We start from the raw sequence: 20,123 nt of genomic DNA on the forward strand, positions 1-20,123 counted from the left end.
CAGGCTATTAGTTTAGGCTTTTAGAACAATTAAACAAAAATATTAGTGTCTGAACTCTGTTGAAGCCTAGGATTTATTAATAAAATTAATTAAGAAAGGAAACATTTAAAAATGGAATAAAATCAAAAAATTATAAAATTTGTTACAATTACTTTGTTTTAAACTACAATTAAGGAGCCCTGTTTAAATTACTAAAATCATAACAATTAAAATGTTCCTCGTTATATGTATTTTATTTAACTTTTATTAATGTTACAATTCTGTGATGTTTTTTGCATTAAAAAAACCTTAAATGATACAAGAGTTTTCGAGCGTATGTAGGCTATTAACTTTTCAATTCGCGTGTTTATATCAAACTAGTTGCATATTACTCATGTTGAAATGGTGGTCGATGTTTAGTGTGAATAATGGTATTATCGTCAATAATACGCATAATGGAATCATTACAAATAATAATTATTAACTGAAAAATGTGGCTGTGACTATTAATGACTTAAATCGATGTTTTAAGTTGAATAAATATACATTTTTGTTACCGATTTAGTTATAAAGTATATTAAAATATAAGAATTCAAATAGACTTTTGTTAAAAATAATGTATGTTTAAATTATATTTTTTAAGGAATCACTATTTCGCTGGATAGCCCATATTGATATTGATTTTTAGGAACGATTAATAAAAAAACTGGGCCAAAACGCTTACCCGTTTTATTTCGAATTACCCCCCCATTGCCCAGCTTCTGTAACTCTTCAGCCGGCTCCTGGTGATACCGGCAAGCCATGCGGTGTGGACTATGAACTAAAGGCTTTCGTTGGTGAATCACAAGATTATAAACCTCATAAAAGGAATTCTGTTCGGTAAGCTTTACTACATTTTAATCCATGTTTTTTAACGAAAGAAGTTTATGAGTATTTATTTAAGTACGTTGCAGTACAATATATTGTAAAATTAAATTTAATGAATGCAGTCACTTTGAAAAATCTTATGTAGTTTTTGCTCATATTAGTAGTTATAGAATATAGTAGGTAGAGAATATGTTACTTATCTAATAGTTTTCGATGAAATAAATAATTATTAATACATTGACTTTCTTACCTAGATTAATTTAACAGAGTTTAGAAATTTTAATTGCTGAGTAGTAAACTTTTTTCAATATTTTTTAGACTGGCTATACGAAAAATTATGTATGCGCCCAGCAAACAGGGAGAACAACCGTCAGTAGAGGTCAGCAAAGAATTCATGATGAGTCCCAACAAACTTTACTTAGAGGCTTCTTTGGACAAAGAACTTTACCATCATGGCGAGAATATCGCTGTCAACGTTCATATTGCTAACAACTCCAACCGAACAGTCAAGAAGATCAAAGTTTCTGTTAGGCAATTTGCTGATATTTGCCTGTTTTCTACTGCTCAATATAAATGCACTGTTGCGGAAACTGAGAGCGAGTAAGTATATTTGAGAAGATTTTGATTATTATTGACCCGTTTGATTTATCATCTTGTTTGGTTAATTTTGGATCGGTTTAAAAGAGAACGAATAGCTAAGAATAAATGCTGATCATTATAGGTAATTAGCTGAATAACCAAGTGCATAGATTTATAAATTGTGAAGCTTCAATTTTTTTTTCATTTGTTCTTTGTAGTCGAAGAGCGAGCTACGCTGGGATTCAGTTTTGGTGCAGTACATTTTATGCTTAAAATGGGTTGAGCCCACTTTTACATTGAAAAAGTAAATATTTCAAGATAGATTGATGTTTCATTACTTTAAAATACAATGCAACACAGGCAAGTTGCAATGTCATTAAACGACAAATGAAGTAGCTTCAGGCCTTTACAGGGGTTAAAGCGGATGTTCTTTGAAGTGAAAAAGCGGAAGTTACAGTTCAGTTTTAGATTTAACAATATTGCTACAGTCATTTCCTCGCTTTGTTCTTCACGTGCATCAAACGAATATTACTCTTTCAATAAACTGCGAGTCTCTAAAATTAGAAACTTGGATTTTGGTGCAAATTTAACTGCAATTTTACACATAATTTCCGCGATAGACATACAATTTTATTTATTTCTGTTATCTATTACAATTAATTGGGAAGTTTATATTATCTGCGAGATATAAATACAAAAAAGCGAATTGATTATATTCGAAATTTTGATCCTACATCGTTCACAAGTGCCTGTACCAGACAGGCAAGTTCGTAGCCCATGAAATTTCCATTCAGTAAAGGCGAACTTGATTTCAGAACTTCAGTGTTTAAAATAATAACTGATTACGATATTGATTTCATAATATACACAACCTGAAACGTTTTTGAGATATGAACATAAACTATAGCATATATCTTTTCGACATAAAAACGCTTTTTCTTCTCTTTGAAAACTCAAAAAGTATTACATTTGATCAGAAATGGATTTCTGGTTCTAAATACATCAAATTTCATGTCTTTTTTTTCCTTAGTTTAATTTTTTTTGCTTCACGACCGATAAAAATCGAAATTTTAGAAAATAACTAAATTATCTAAGAAACAGAAATCCCATAATGTGTGTCTGTGTTCAAATTTACAAACAAATGTAGATTTCTTATATTAAAAATACTTTTGTAATATCACATTTGGTTGGAACTGACTTTGTACCAAGAAATATGGTTTAAAAACCTCCGTCATATTAAAAATAATAAGTTATTGAATATAAGTTTATTTTTCTTTTTGGGGTATTTTAAGCGTTGCACGATAATCAGGTTTTTAATATCCTTTCTCATATCCGCATACAACTTTATCCAGTTCAGGTTGCCCGATACCTCAGGGCTATACCTTGAATAAGGTATTCTACGTAAGGCCACTATTGGCTAACAATAAGGACAAAAGGGGCCTTGCCCTGGATGGTCAACTAAAGCATGAGGATACCAATTTAGCCTCATCTACTATGTGAGTCCAAAATTGTGGCAAATGGAATTGTATTATACGTTTGGCTAGACTTTGGTAACCCCAGTGTGAAGGTTTTGCATGATTATTTTTAAAAGGTTTTCAAGCAAATTTTATGTTTGCATTAATGAAATGTTGGATTTAATGCTTTTCAATTACAAGGTCATTTTTTAATAATATGTTGTTTAAATATTTTAGATTTGTTAATAAATTATTCTGATTTCTTCGTGAATGTGAAAATAATTGCGAAGAAATTAGAACTTTATGAATTCTTTTTTCGGTTTTTTTACCACAGGAAGAAGACTTAAAACATTTCTTAATATTTAGAAGCACTATTTTTTGATAATTTTATACATTTAAATGAAACAAATTATATTGAAATGAAACATTTTGATACAAAAATATAAGGGCAAACGAATACATCAGTAATGGAACCGATCATCTTAGTCAATACTATAGTCATCGCGGCGAACAGATAGAATAATAAAAGTGCGTGAATAACCCGTATTTCGATCCACCAGGTATAATCCGGTGAAAGGATTAGACTAACGGAGTTATTCTTGTATTTAGCACTGCCTAAATATTTTTTTAGATAAAAGACCAATTGCGGCAGTCGAAAATTATTGTTGATTTAAAGTACCTTTAAATTTTCGGCGTCATATAAACAGATAGTTCATTAAATTGATAATTACAGATCAAAAGGTAATTTGGCTTTAAAACAGAAGGTACCTGGTAAATAATTTTTTCTAGCCCTTGTGATGCGATTACCTAACTTCTGTTTAATTCCTACCAGGAATTCAGCAGCAGTAAAATGCTTACGAGAACGATTTCTGGGGGGGTGTTTACGCAGTATTGCAAGGAACATCGTTATTTTAAAATAATTCTTCCCAAATAACTCACAATTAACTGCAAAATTATGAACTGAAGTAACCCTTATTGGACTGTGAATCACCGGCTAGCAGGACTGCTCTGGCCTATATTTTGATTTTTCCTCTGGGTGGGAAATAATGGGTTTATTTTCTTGGACGATCTGAAATAATTCATTCCGTTCGACTAAATATATAAAGATCCCAGGCCAAAAGGTACCTCCCTTTGTGCATAAATCAAGCGTGAGCACTCTATCTGTTGGGCGCGATGACTATAGTTTGAAATAAAAAAGTGGCCTTGTTATTAGCAATATTCTGCGAGCTGATACTAAAATGTGTGTGTTTTTTTTGTGTGCGCATAGAGAGGGTTGCCCCATTGGTCCCGGCTTCACACTAAGCAAAGTATTTACTCTCACTCCGTTGTTGGCCAACAACAAGGATAAGTGGGGTCTAGCCCTCGACGGTCAGCTGAAACACGAAGACACTAATCTTGCATCCAGCACTTTGTAAGTTATTTTTATTTAGCTTTATGCCTCAAACTCTACTAAGACTTCAATACGGATATGTTTGGAATTTTTCCTACTTGTTTGGATGGGAGATGATCAGTTTTACCCAAAATGCTCTTTTACATGGATACTTACATTTTGGCTTGCTGCAAGTAAAAGAATCATTAGTTGACCAGCCTAGCAGTATTTAATTTTAGGTTTATACTTGAAAGTTTTAGATCAGCGCTGGGATCAAAGCATATTTCAATGTAAGTTGTAAAAAACCTTACCTTATAAAAAAACCTATTTCTAATTTATCGTTGTGTGTTTTTTTCTGCATCAATAGTCTGACAAACCCTTAGCACTTACTTTATGACTGATATATTATTGAAATGTAATTTAGGAACTTCAATAAAATTAGGAGCTTTGACCAAGAACCAATACTTTCTATTGAGTTTAAAACCTGAAATTTCTGCTGAAAACAAATATTAATTTTTACATATGTAAGTTTTGTTGTAATTTTGTTGGTTTTTAGTAGAGTTTGAGGCCTGCTTAGTAATTATTAGGTGTCAGTGGCTGTTTTGCACAGCTTTCTGATGTTATAGAATAGTTAATGTTTATTGTGTAAGCGTTAGCGTGAGTATGAGCTTTTAATATGTAGAAGAAAACATTACCAATATGTATATAGACATATGAGATAAAAGTGTTTTTATTATAAGGTTCGTTGCTGTATTTAAGAAAAGTTGTTCATTATTGAAATGTTTGTACGTTTAGAAAAGAATTGTGCATTAAAATTTTGGCATTCTCTCAATCTAATCAAAATGAGTTAACATTGTATATTTTTCTTTTCGATTTTATCGTAAAAGATTCCAAAAGGTATCATTAGAATCACATCCTCGATTCTCTTCAAACTGTATGTTTTCTCTACAATATTGTTTGTTTATTAATTTTAATATAATGACATTTTTTAATGTATAAGACCCATATGAAATGTTTTTTAAATTTCATTAAAAACTTTAGGACAGCAAAACTATTTAATATGCCTAAATGTGTGGATCTAATTCCAAAATTTAAAAGGAATTAGTATTAAAAGTTTTGTTTTTGAAGGAATTTGTTGCCTTTCCTTCTTTCGTACCTGCTGTCTTCATTCGCATTTGCTATTTTGCTCAGATAACTAACAAATCAAATTATTATAATTAATAAAGTTTGGGCTAATTTATACGATCGCGCACAAACACTCCCTCTTAACATATCAATAAACCATCCGTTAACGTAACAACTAAAACTGCAAATATAAAAATAGCTGAGAGACGCCAACTTTAAATTGTCGTGATAAGAAAAATAAGTAGCATCAAAAGTTAATGAGAAATTGGTACCTGCCTCGATTATATCTTCTAATATTTCTTATTTCTTAATGAGATAAAAATACTATTTTGTAGAGGAAAATCAATGGTATTCTATTAAAATATATATATCTTTTTAATTAAATCAGTAAATAATAATGCGTTGGATAAATATTAAACAAATCGACACATTTTGATTATTGAAACAGTAATTTGATAGATTTCCATTTATTCGCCTCTTGAAAACGGATTCTTAAATTTTTTGTTTGCTTAAAACTATTTTTCTATTCTATTGAAAACCAAGAGGCCAAACATAAACAAATGAAAGGAGTGGAGGGAGGCTGTGTAATTTTTAGGTTACCTTAACCTACGATTCCACTGCAAGTATGGACTATTTCTTCAGGTTCATTAATTTAAAGCGACGGAGTTTGCATACAGGATATTTATGTCTGACGTCTTGGTTTTTGAATGGACTATACTTACAAATCAAAATTGCTATTTTTGTGGTTATGCCTAAACTGAAAAACGAAGACCTGTAATAAATTATTTTCCAATGCTCTAAACATTTTAGAGTTGCCGACCCGTCACAACGAGAGAACCTGGGCATCATTGTTCAGTATAAAGTAAAGGTTAAACTGTGCCTTGGAGCTCTTGGAGGGTAAGTTAGTAACTATATGCCGGGTGACACAGGAAAAAGGGAACATTTACTCATAGAAAAACCCGATTTTTTTAAATTTTGAAATAGGGTGCCATGAAGGCGTTGAAAGTTTTAATTTTTAATCAAGTAATCACGGAAAAATATTATTCATTGTATTTTTTACTTGAATTTTTTACACGCCTATTTAAAATTTTCAAACCATATTAGTAAACACTAACATTTCACTTGACCACATGTCATGTATTATGTAATGTGTCAAAACGCAGCCTCATATTCAAGATATCAAAGCCTTCTATGCTATTTTTATTAATTAAATGCGTTTATTTATATGATTCAGTTTTTTTTTTCTTGTGGGCTTATTTATCAATTGATTTAAAAAATAATCATATCAAATTATACAGAAAAAAATTTCCATTTCAAAAGTGGTTGTTCCCAATAACGTGGTATTTAAAAAAATTAAGTAGCATTATTGTTCTCAGAATATGATTTTTTTGTATCGAAATACGTAATAGCATACCAAGTGTTTCATTTAAAATAAGAAAGTGTCAGGTTAAAACGGAAGTGACGGAAAACAACTGAATATGTAAAAAGATGCTCTTTGATAACAATTTCAATATACCAAATTTCATTTGTTTGTCTTGAAAAGTAAAATAGTTATTAAGTGTTCCCTTTTTCCTGTGTCATCCGGTATATCTTTAGGTTTTTATCTTCTTATGATATGGTTATTCATGCATATTTTGATCATTTACCTAATACCAAATACATAAAGATATTTATAGAATTTATAAACCTAGGGATCTGGTTGCTGAATTGCCGTTTATATTAATGCACCCCAAGCCTGAGGAAGAGACTATTCCAGCCTCTCTTACCCCATCTAGGCGGGTTAGTCGTGACGGTGAACACAATGTTCCCGTGGACACTAACTTAATACAGCTAGATACGTAAGTATTTATAATAGTAAGAATAACTAAAGGCATTTATTTGTTTAGAGAATTTCATCATTCATTCATTAAATCATATTGTTAACTGTGATTATTAATTATATTTAATTCTTTAGTGATGATAATCAACTCCAGGATCACGACGACGATATCATATTCGAGGACTTCGCCAGATTAAGGCTAAAAGGTGGCGAGACCGATGCATGAGCGGTTTCGTAATGGCAGGTACGGGCTAGCCTAACGTCTACCGTCATAACTATAAGTACTGAAGTACATATAACCTGCAAGTAGCAAGTTTTGAAAAATTTATCATCCGTATGTGTGTGTACCCCTAGTCATTGGCTGTTACCAGCCCTAACCAAAAAAAAACTCTTTGTTGTAATTGTTTCACGTAAAAAGTAATGCTTGTGGTACCCGGTGTCTCAGATTTATTTCTTTATTAAGGTGCATTGAGTTGAAACAAGAGAGAAACCTATTGTTCCCCTACATGTTCACTGATTCCAATAAAACATAATTTTACCACTAACGTCATGAGAGGTATTAATTGTTTTTTCATGTTTATCTATAAGGAATTACACTTTCTAAAACAACCTCTTAAAACTCTAATAGGTGGATTTAAATACAATTTGTAGATTTAAGATGGTGATGTTTTTATAGATGAAAGTAATAAGGCAAGTACAAAGATAAAATGTAAAAAGTTATTTTTTGTCATTGTGTACAGTATGTTAAGGTACGATCCGGGACACCCGGCCAAAAAGCATGTTATTGAATGTTTAAGATAATGCTGTCATATATAAATGTATTTTTCGGATTTTATTTTGTCCCAAGTAGCTCCTCAGTTGGTTCATTGTATGTTTGTATTTTATCTGAAAACAGCCCACTCCTTATCGCGTGGTACCGAAGGCCTAACCATCATCAACTTAATAAAAAAGGCACTTGACCATTAATATTAATGAAGTGATTGTGTTTGGTTTTTGGCATCGTTGTGCATAACTTCTTGAATTCAGATATTAATTAGCGTTATAATGTGTTGCTTTTTTATTGCTCATTTTAAATTTAGACCTAAGCAAAGCATACAATATACCATCTGAATATTTGTTAGATAGATTTACTTAAAAGTTACCCTACAAGATTTATATAACATATAGTCGTTTTTCTATTATAGTTCTATATGAAGTCAAAGCACCCGCTTCAATATTTAAGAAAAAAAGACTGAAAAAGAGATTGTACCAGGGTAAAGGAAGACGGAACATATTGACTTGTGTTCCTGACAAGATGGTATTTTATACTAAGAGCATTGTTTTACGTAGTAGATCTAACTAACCTTACTTACGAAGAGTAATTTTATTTTGAATTCATAGTGGGTTAGATTAGAATAATATCCTTCCTGATCGAACAATTTTCTAATGACATCAACGAATTTTTTCATACAAGTACCTGGAGTATGTAAATAGCGAGACAATTGATCGGTAAATCTAAATAATAAATAAGTATATTTATTACAGCTTCAAACGCTAGTTTTTAGTAGCTACAGAGCGCTTGCAGCATTGTCTATTGCTTTTTGCAATTTACAATGTTAAGAATTTGAAGAAGAAACTCATGTATATTTAAAGTACAAGATGAAAAATATAGAAATTTGGGGTATTTTGAGAGTAAGTATTTTTTCAATCATAATAAATATATTATGCTTATTTAATCTTTTAATTATTTTTGTTCTTAACGTATTATAACAATATATATTGCAATCACATTTGTTAAATTGTTGTTAATGTTGTTTGATTGTTGTAAATATTTAAATAAAGAAATTTGGACGATAGCAGTTAGTTAAAACGAACTGCAGAAGTTAATAAAACTGAAATTATATGATTACTGTTAGTATAGTTGGTTTTACTAAAACAGCGGAAAGTTCGACTTTTTTTATTTCTTACTTACAAAATATTTTCAGAATCCTGCATGACATCTCTCATACTGGTAACATCTTATATAAATAATTACATTATCTGCGTTTAATGGAATATGCTTGTATATTGGTTGAATATACTTTTTGGTATACTTACTCTGGGTGAAGCTGGTGTACAAAAATGTCTTACATGTTTGAAGTTTAAAGAGCTATTATGTAATGGTACGGGAGTGAGGTGATGTGCAGGTCTTCATATAAAAATATTAATGTGTTTTCGCAATATCAACAAGCAACTGTTTACTATTTTTTTTAATATGTGTATTTACATATAATTTTGTATTGGATAATTTTTTTTCTGGCGTAAATTAAAATAGTTTATGATTTTTTTAATGTTCTGTTAAAGAATACGTTATTCTGGCTATCAAATCCAAATAGTATGAGATAACATTTTGAATGTTAAAAATCGATTTGGGCGCTTGATTACAGATATGAGTTTGAATGGTTTTGCTGGTTAAGACTTGGGATTTTTTTCCTAAAAAACTTGTTCCTTAAGCAAGTGCATTTATATTTATAAGTAGTTTTTGTTCTTTTATACCAGTTTAAACCGTCCAGGATATTTTTGAAGAACAATGCATTAATAATTATCGTGCTTTTTATATCAATTTATATGAAGATATGTATTTTTAAAATGTTCTAAATGGGTTAGATGCAATGGTTTTTTTTTTGGTTATCTTTTTGATTTACTCGTCAAATAATTATCTTTGTGGTTGAGCAAATACTTTGTGCAGCCTATTTATAAATACGAAATAAAAAGCACGCTAACAATATCTTACAATGAATTAGGCAAAAATATGTAAATTATATTTCTATTCTTCGTATATGGTTCTTATGAATTTGAAAACGGTGCTTTGAACTTTAATCTAAAATATGAAGAATAAGTATCATCTTTAGTTACTTCTGGCCAGATATTTTCTAACATTGTATTTTCAAGACTTTATGACATAAATAGTTGACTGTAAGTTTTTAGATAAATCTTTTATTTTATGTAGTGCAACAATATATGTTTAGAATGATGTCTGCTTAGGATTTTTTGTCTGGTGTAGCCAAATGCGCTTTTTTTTTATTGGTTTTTGTTATGAAGTCTTGACTCAAATAATGCTTTTGTGTGCGAGTTGAAAAATGTTTGTACTGAATTTTTTTACAAGTATTTTTTATTACTTTTTTAAATGTTGCACTTTTATACTCGGCAAAAATTACTGTAACCATAACTTTATGAACTGTTTTTTAGATTTTTATTAGATTTATATACGTGAGAGGTCAAGATTGATCGTATTTTTGGGCTCTTGAGAACCTTAAGAACAGGGTGCATTTAACAACAATCGAGTTTTTATATTTACACGGGTTTTTTTTAACAACATTATATTTCTGAAAGTATAAGTTTTACTTATTTTACTGCCAATAGATTGCTTTGTAGTAGTTAGAACAAAATATAGTTTTATTGTATAGCATAAACTCTAAAGTTTCGTAAATTAGGAGGGTCGCAGGTAGCCCAAACCGACAAACTAATAGGTGTGATGCATTCACAATAAAAACGCATTTCTTGTAAATTCAAATTTGGTTTTTATCTAACTTTTTATCCTATTGGGAGAAAATGTTTATCACCAGGCAAAGATTACGCTTATTATATTTTAAGTGTCGTTTTACAGGTCAACGCCCACGATTCCGGGCTGTGATGAAACCTGTAACCATTTTTTTTGCACAGTATCTGTACGACTTCGAGGCTTCATTTTAACTAATTCTTATTAAATATAATTTTGATTGACATGTTCATATCTATTATTAGTTTGTTAGAAACTTGGAGCCTACTTAGGTTTAACAATAAAGGTTTTTATATATTTCTTATTTTATAGCAATGATCGTATGTTGTGGTCTATGATATGAAGGCTATTTTCTTTAAACAAAAATTTGAAAACTTAATGAGAAGTATATTGTTAGTTCAACATATCACACATTAGAATGAACAAAGGAAAAAATTAGGAATGAAAATGGTCTACATACTAAGTACTACCCAGTTTTTTGTAATTTTTTATTGTGATATTTAAAAAAAAATTATACACAATTAAGTAATTGATATTTTTATAATAATTGTAATATTTTTTGGACCGAGTGCCTTTGTGATAAAGTATTTTCTTCAGATCGTCTATTCGTAACTGTAATTTAATATATTGTTTTATCACAGTTAAGGTTTAAGGAAACTTTATAATTAAGCAATTCAGCAAAACTTCTTTCAATAAAAAATGTCCAGGCTCTTCACTGTTACTTTGCCTCTTTTTACATGTTAACTTTTGTTGAGAAAAGAAAAGCTGTATAATACATGAAACCTAGTATCTTCTGCGCTATTATTACTTTAAGCAAATATTTGGAAATATGTTCGACATTAATATGTATCCCTATACCCTAATTATATACCTACTAGTCTTATACTTATTGATAATTTAAGAAAAATTCATCACACTATTGTCAATTCGGAAGTCCATTTTATAAGTTTAGTCTTTCTTTTTATAGAAAATTAATAGTATACTGTTCTTATATTATATAGAAATCTTATTTATTATTTTTAATAATAAAATGTGTAACTATCCTGTATTGACGTTTTTTAATTTGCTTAACTTACTCAAATAAACTTAGCTCAACAGCGCGTTATCGTAAATATTTTTGCACCCTGAAAATAAGTAACAATAATTAAATCTAATAGGCTTAATCTCAAAAGCAGAATGGTAAGTTTTCTTGCAATGATTGTCGCAATTACTGAAAAGATGTAAGGGGATATTAATAAAATGCATATGTGATTTTTAGCATAAATACATAAAATTACATTATTAAATAATACGCGAGTTTCCACTGTCTCGTCTTATGATTTTCTAGCTTTATTGAAAAATGTTGCATTTCCATGAAGATCCCTCTTGATAATTTCATTTTTTACTGTTCAAAGAAAAAATAAACAAGATAAGTTTTTATCTTTAATATCAACGACTATTACCTATTGGTTTATGAGATAAATAAGAAATTAAATAGTTTAGTGGTCCTGACATTTATTCATCCGAGGCTGCATCTTTTTGAGAATGATTTTTACCATTAGGTAGATTATGTATAAAACTGATATGACTATGCAGGAAAAGGAAGACAAAAGCGTATTTGAAATTCAAACATTGATTTGATGCATTATATTGCTAAGCAAATTTATATTCCCACTCCAGCACTTAACTAAATTTTCTATGACTTGTAAAGGAATTAAGTGATAACACAATATAAATAAAATATTTTTTCCTCTTGAACACCTGGCTTATTAGTAAAACACATGGTTATAAGTAAACGCTAGTTTATTAAGACAAATTACACTATTTATATATAATAAGGTATTTACAAGAGTTGGCAATTAAAAATAATGACTTTCTTACCAAATTTCCTATATGCAATATAATTAAAGCATTTTTTTTCTGAATGAGTTTATAGAATTGATCACTACATATTATAGTGTTAAACTGGGACAATATTGTGCATTTATAAGAAATGCTAATTAGCATAGCCTTCACTGATTTGCATATTTTAATAATGATTGCTCGCAGAATGCAGTCTGCTTTATAATAATTAATAATACTAACTGTATCTACATGGAGATACAACCCTTACTGTAACTTAATGTAAGGGAAATAAACTAGAAATAATTCAACTAACATTAACAATAACCAAATTAAATGCTTTGTAACATGGTTTGATAATAGAATTAATGAATGGAAATGTAAACAATGATATACAATAGTTTATTATCACATACAATATATACAGAGAGGTTATATGGGAACTGAGATATTATTGTAAGTTACATACTTAACATACAAGGCACACTCTCCTTTGAAAAATATTAAGAAATTTAACTGACTGATGTTGTTTCCCATTTTAAAAAGCTAGCAACAGTCAATTAAATTCTTAAAATAGGCATCTTGTTTATATGTGGTTAAGTATTAACTAATCAGGCTTATGAATTGGTACTTTAGGCAAAAATTCTATCAGAATAACATATTCCATCATAGATGAAGAATCACATTGTTGCTTGCTTAATCTCCAATGGAGCCCCAGTTTGTTATATAAATAGCTGTTCTCCCACTCTAATAGCTTATTTAGGGAATGTTGTGTCTACAATAAAAGCAAAACAAATATATTTTAAAAAATCACTAGCAGAGAAGGTTTGCATAGTGACTGTAAGTGAGTTGATCAAGTTTATGTATAAATATGGATTTTCCTAGGTTACTAAAATAGCATGCCCAGTAGATAAAAAAATATAGGATAAAGTAGGAAATTAGTTGCACATAATAAAATGAAGCACTTACCCTTTTACTAAGACATATAACAGGCCATAATGAACAACCTAGGGTGCAACAACAACAAAGACATCCACAAAAAAGCCACTTAACATTAACTGGTAAGCTCTTCTTAAGTACTCCATTTATTCTAACAATGGTTTCCTTAAATTCTTCAGGAGCAACCCGTGAAACCAAACCACTGGGGAATTCTGTGCTGAATCGGTTACTTAGACCAAATCTACATCAAGATTTAAAAAAAAAAATTGAACTTTATACTTTTTTTCGTGCCATAGTGCAATTGATGAAAAGGTACTCTAAAATATTTAAAACTATTACTTACACTGTCATATTTCCTGCTCCTCGAATAACAACAGGATCAGGCACCAAGGATATATCAGCGGCTTCTGTCTCTTCATTATTTTCTATTTCTTCCTCATAGTAGATTGCATCAAAGCCTTCCATGTAGCTAAGAATTAGAATGAAACCATGTAAAAAGAATACTTTGTTACAGACAAAGTAATTGTTATATTGGTTACAAACAACAAAAAGAAAAGAAAATCAGTAAAAGGTTAGCAATATGAGAGTGAAGGCTAAATTTATTAATACCTTACCTACAGCTGGTGATATATATAAATTAAAATTATATTGGGTTTTCAATATACACTTTAGTAGGGATTAACGTTGTGATTGTTTGGAGATTACGACAGTCTATCGAAGTATTTGTTTTGCTTTTAGAATTTTTCACTACGCGGTTCGTAGTCAGTGACAAATATAATGAAAGAATAATAATAAATAATATTTATAAAATTCTTTTTGTTTATTGGCCAAAACATACACCAAGAGATGGCGCTTATTGTGACATTACGTACTCCGAAGGGGCTCTTAAGGCGTAAACACAAGCGTGCAGCGCCGTTTTATATCCCTTAACGGATCGAAAGAACGCATTCGTAATTACGTTACACCGCCAACCTTTATTAAAAAAGGGTTTAACGAAAAATTCATTCAGTCAGAAACCAAAAAAAAACAAGGATCATATACATCTAATGCTTAGTATATACATAAATATGAATAAGGGATTCAGCTGCATCATAATGAGCTTTCCCCAAAAGCAATACTTTTACTCTTATTCTAAACCCCTTGCACATATTCGAAAACCTAATACCCAAGATGGTTAAAGGCCATTTTAGCAAATTAAATCAAAGACTTTTTCATCAAAGTGCTCCTAGGAATCGTTAATCAAATATTATTTACTTGCCTTGTACCATATTGTCGAGTAGGGACAAGTAAATTGGAATGCTTCTTATAGACTGGGTTAAGATATTTTGTGAGATAAAAATTGGCTTATAGGACTGCCTATAAGATATTCTTTCGGAATCGTTTCGTACCCCTTGCCGTTGGTAGCTGAATCTATTCTCGTCGGTAGCCACGCCCGATGCATCTTAGGAGAGATATCAATGTGATTTAAAAATTAAATTTTAAAAGGTATCGATTTGAAAAATAGGTACATACCCGACGGTTTTCCTAAATCTCCAAATCGTATTGTAAAAGAGTCCTAAAATTAAAAACAAAAGCAGAAGAAAACTAAAATTAACCTGTATTCGAAGTTTTATACTGTTATGGCAAAAATAATAGTCCGGCAAGACTAACCGGTTTACAGGGACTATTTCTAGGGAGTTGAGTTTATTCGGCAGTCTTGATTTAAAAGTTTTAAACAACAAGAACAACTCCCTAGACCTGATAGGTTCCAGAAACCCTGTTAAATTTAAATGATAAAACAAAGAACTTATCTTCGTGGGTTTTCTGTATGGTCAGTTGTCTCAGTCACACTCACTCACTCAGTAGTAAAACACCTTAATTTAATTTAAATAGGGTGTTTATTAAAGTTGTAAGGCAAACAAAATCTACATGGAAAGTAAATATACATGATGGTATTAAAAATGTAAGCAAAAATAAATAAAAGATATATAATATAAGTTTATAAACTAAAGGTACCTAAATTCGTCAGTGATCACTTCAATAGCATTACATAATAAAGCGTAACATTGAATTGTTTTAATTTACATAATTATAAAATAAATATAACTTAAGTTTTAAAGTTAAAATGAGAAGGTGATAAAAATAATAAATTCATGTTAAATCATACGACAAAGAAATCAAAAGAATATGGTTAAGATCAATTAAAGAGGAAAAGAAAAAGACTAGTAAGCTTACGGGTAAAGTTCCATGGTGTTCTTCTTTCGGGGGCGAGAGCCCGCGATGGGTTATTTCTCACCACATAGGGCTTAAGGCATCATGTGGGTGGACGGGGCTAAGGGCGGCGAAATTATCTGCTTTTTTAGCTTCAGGGCGAAATCCTCATCACTGCTGGGTAATGGCTGGCGGTTTACAAATGCATATTCAAGGAGCCCTAAGAGATTTCTCAATGGAAACACGGTACACCAAATAAAATGTCACCAACGGTGAAAACTACTTACGAAGTTTCAAGAGGCATCGAACCACTAAGAACCATCCTGCTTCAAAAAATATTTGATTGAAAAGAAGAAACACTAATGAATTTTAGTTTTTAGTATTAATTTAGCTAAAAACGTGCTGGCGGAAAGAGATGATACTAGATTTATTTCACCTCACGATTAATCTCGTACTTGTAAAGTTTTGAAAGAAAGATTTATAACAAGGTCATTTTTAAATATTTTAACCAAATGAATAAAAGTTAGGATTCTCCAGATCCCGTCTAAAGCGTAATTAATCCTGTAACAATACTACGACTGATGGTACTTCGCAACATTAGCTGCAATTTGCTCCCAGTTATGTTAATGCTGCGGCGTTTATCTAATACAAAACCCAGAAAGGTGTTTTACTATTCTGAGCCATCAAAAACTTAAGATCATACATAATAGTTAGATGATTAAGCTGGCTTCCGCCATCATGTGGTAATAGAACACAAGTGTGGTAATAGAACCCCTCGCTCAGAATACATATCTATTAGAGATACAGTATACATACTAGAGACGAGAACATAAAAAGTGGTTTGAACATAGCAGCTTAAAGCGTAATCGTTCGCTAAGGGAACTCTGGGGACTGAAGGAAAAAGAAGAAAACTAATTTTGAGGTATTTATTGGCGGGGTTTCTATGTCGTTCAGTGTTCTTTTAACTTTTTATGTTTAGGATTCTATTATCCTGAATATACAGAGTGTCCCGGAAAATGTGGGAAATCTCGCGTATTTAAATAAAAGATAATCTTATTCATTATCAATAAAATGAACCGTTTTGGAGAAAAAAAATAATTAAGGAATCACTGTTTTATGTTAATTAGTTGATGCTTCTAGAATGTTGGCCCATTTGCTATTTTTTGTGGGTGTTTACAAAAAGGAAAGGCAGTGATAGCAAGTATGAGACAAGGACGGAAATAGAGTCGAGAGTCGAGTATTTTCTATGTATTTCTGGAGCAGGAATATTTGATATATCTTTATCTTCATTTTCCGTATTTTCGTCCTATGCCTTAACACCGTAAGAGTAATTTTTTGTATGGACAACACGCGAAAAAAGAAATAAAAGGTCGGGAAAGTAGCAGTGGAAGCGGAAGTGATGAAAATGACAACCATTATAAAACTACTCATGTAATGCCAAGATCATTGCATGCTAACATTGGACAAGCGTCACATTCTCCAGCAGAACCTGTAAATATGTATGTTGCCGACTATTCTTCTCCATCGACGTCCCAACAAACTTATGACATCAACATCGGTCCTGAAATTATAGTGGACGATGGCTATCATGAAAATGATCTGGGTCGTTATGTTGGGTTGGCTACCCAGCTATCTACGGAAAAGAAGAGGGAGTTGTTATAAAATCCTTGGATCCGGCCCAGAAATTACGATTTTGAAAATGATGCAACCCATTTGAAAAAAACATTTAATCATGCTTGGTTTGATCAATATGCACCATGGCTAGTATATTCCAAGCGACTAAAAGGTGCTCTTTGTAAGCATTGTATTTTGTTCCCTCCGCCCATCAGCACTATGAGAGGAATTTGGGATCATTTATGGTCAGGCCATATAGTTCAAAAATATGCATGACCTGCCTAAAGCATGCAACGATCAACCTTCACCTAACAGCGACTTTCTTGAAAATGTTCCTGTAGACATCCAACTGCAAAGTGGACACCAAAAAACAATCGATGAAAACAGACAAATGTTGTCATCAATTATTTCTTGTATAGTATTTTGCGGTACACATGATATGCCTCTTAGGGGAAAACAAACATATGTGGGTGTTTTACTAGATTTATTGAATTTGAGAATTAATTCAGGGGATGACAAATTAAAGAGTCACATGGAAAATTGCCATCGCAATGCAGTTTTCACATTGCCAAAAATACAAAACGAATTGATAAATTTATGTGGCGAAGTTAATAAGAAGAATATAATAAATGAGGTTTACAAGACCATGGCTACTTCTACGACGAAAGCAAAAGGAAAATCAGAGAAGAATTTGTAGGGTTCGTTGAACTAAAAGCACAAAATGCTTCAGCAATTGACAATTTCTTGATTAGTTCTAACCTCCCAACCGAAGATTGCGTAGGGTTTGGATTCGATGGCTGTTCTACAATGGCAGAGAAAGAGGGTGGCGTACAAGCCATTTTGAGAAAAAATATCCTCGTGCTTTATATTTTCATTGTTCAAGTCACAAATTCAACCTTGTTATGAATAATACGCAGTGCCATAATTTGGAAATACTGTAGAGGATGTTATAACGTTTTTCAGTGAAGTCGAGTACACGTCTAAACCTATCACGATTGTGTGAGACGAGATGGTCCGAAAGTCCATCAGAAAGTTTTCTCGAAATTTCCCAGAGCTTGTGAAATCTCTAGAAACGTCAATGGTTATCCGTAGAGGGAAATTATTCCACCAGAAAATCTGCATATCAGTTGCATTCAGCCATTACAAAACCAGTGTTTATTATTGATCTACAAACAATAGCCAAATATTCAGCAGTTTTAGAACCAGTAGATAGCGCACTGCAAGCTAAATCGATCGACATGATCTCGGTGGGGAAACACATCAAAAATATCAAGAACATTCTTAGAAATGACCACGAGTTTCCTGATGGAACAAGCAATGAAATGCTTCAAAAAAAGGGCGAGCTTTTGCAATGGATTTGAACATAGAAATTTCGGTTTTACGTCTTGCTCACAAGCAAACAGATAGAGGTCATCCGCCATCAGACAATGATAACGAATATTGGCTGCGTTCCCTGCAAATACCATACATTGATTCACTCATTTCATCATTGAATATTCGATTTTCCCAAGTAAATACTCCGGCGTTTGCTTTAAGTAAGCTACATCCCTTGTATATGACCAAGACCAAAACCAGCATTACAGACTTACACAAAAACGCAGAATCATTCCAAGAATTTTATAACCTGGATATCACCGGAGAACTGAACCTTAGCATAATTTATGGGTGAAGAAGGCTTTGTCAGATGATCAATTAAGGGACATAGAAGTAGCTGATCTGTTCAACGCAGTCAACATTTTTTACCATTTTACCCTGCTGTCAGAAAGGCATTCATTATTTTAAGCACTATCTCATGCACCACGGCGACCGTAGAACGCTTATTCAGTACGCTGCGAAGAGTTAAATAGAAGCACCATGGGTGAAGAAAAACTTAAGGTTTATGTCTGATGAACATACATCGCAATTATTTAAAAGAAAGCAGTGACTTTATTGAAGAGACTGTCATAAACAAATTTTTGCAAATCCGAGAAGATTACTGTTAATTTAATATACATATACCGGGTGGTGCGTCGCCGAGCGGAACACAGGAAAACCCATGTAAATTTTAAGGGGGTCAATTATTGGCTTCCTGTACATTTTATAGAAAAAATGTAAGATAACTTTTTGAAGAGACCAATCTGGCAAACCCTTGTGCCAAATTTCAAAAAATTTTAATAAGCGAATCTTGAATTATTCAATCGACGAAAAAATAGCCATAATTAAGTGGCATTATGCGGGAAACAGTTTTAGAGCAGTGTCTGAAATGTTTTCAGTTTATTTCCCCACCAAGCCCATTTCGTCCATTTCAACTATTAAACATATTGTCAATAAGTTCGAGTCCAAAGGTACCGTAGTAAATAATTGTAAATGTTCAACTCAGGATATCGAAAATAGAGCCGAAGAAAGAGAGAACAGAGATCTTAATATTCTACTGAGTGTGGAGGAAAACAAGATGGTTAGTACGAGTGTTCTTGGGCAAGAGGTAAATAAACATCATACAACGGTATTGCGCACTTTAAAAAAACACAAATATTATTCGTATAAATTCGAAAAACACCAAGAGCTGCAGGAAGGAGATGAAGAGCGAAGAATGGCATTTTGTTTTGAAATGATGGAAAGAACAAATAATGATACGAATTTTTGAATAAATATTTGTTTCACCGATGAATGTACATTTACCCTCAACAATGAACCAAATGTTCAGAATTGCCGGTATTGCAGCCAAGAAAATGAACATCGCTTTGTTCATATTCGGACACAATATCCCCAAAAAACAAATGTATTGGGGGAATTATCGGACACCATATCATTGGACCCTTTTTTATGGACTATAACCTAACAGCTGAAATCTATTTGGACTTATTTCAAAAT

At 31.6% G+C, this 20,123-nt stretch overlaps 2 protein-coding genes across 6 annotated transcripts in view; one reads left to right on the forward strand and one right to left on the reverse strand.

Moving 5' to 3' along the window:
- LOC126748487 (beta-arrestin-1) overlaps positions 1–11,757 on the forward strand; it is a 36,963-nt gene extending 25,206 nt beyond the window's left edge. Inside the window, exons 6-12 of one of the 5 annotated variants that reach the window (XM_050457745.1) lie at positions 668–858; positions 1,165–1,446; positions 4,147–4,290; positions 6,184–6,270; positions 7,065–7,211; positions 7,328–7,436; positions 8,377–11,757. In XM_050457745.1, the coding sequence (XP_050313702.1) occupies positions 668–858; positions 1,165–1,446; positions 4,147–4,290; positions 6,184–6,270; positions 7,065–7,211; positions 7,328–7,418 (942 nt within the window). In that variant the 3' untranslated portion in view covers positions 7,419–7,436; positions 8,377–11,757. Of the gene's footprint in view, positions 1–667; positions 859–1,164; positions 1,447–2,777; positions 2,922–4,146; positions 4,291–6,183; positions 6,271–7,064; positions 7,212–7,327 lie in introns of all 5 variants that reach the window. The other 4 variants (XM_050457746.1, XM_050457747.1, XM_050457744.1 and 1 more) reach the window with 4 other exon arrangements.
- A 716-nt stretch (positions 11,758–12,473) lies between these two features.
- On the reverse strand, positions 12,474–14,285 carry LOC126748618 (cysteine-rich hydrophobic domain-containing protein 2). Its single transcript, XM_050457972.1, has 4 exons — positions 14,084–14,285; positions 13,813–13,938; positions 13,500–13,710; positions 12,474–13,305 (listed from the first exon to the last, which is right to left on the reverse strand). The coding sequence occupies exons 2-4, from the start codon at positions 13,932–13,934 to the stop codon at positions 13,138–13,140; spliced, it is 501 nt and encodes a 166-aa protein (XP_050313929.1). The 5' UTR covers positions 13,935–13,938; positions 14,084–14,285; the 3' UTR covers positions 12,474–13,137.
- Between the last annotated feature and the right edge of the window lie 5,838 nt (positions 14,286–20,123).

Source organism: Anthonomus grandis, chromosome 22 (assembly GCF_022605725.1).
Source record: "Anthonomus grandis grandis chromosome 22, icAntGran1.3, whole genome shotgun sequence".
NCBI lineage: Eukaryota > Metazoa > Arthropoda > Insecta > Coleoptera > Curculionidae > Anthonomus > Anthonomus grandis.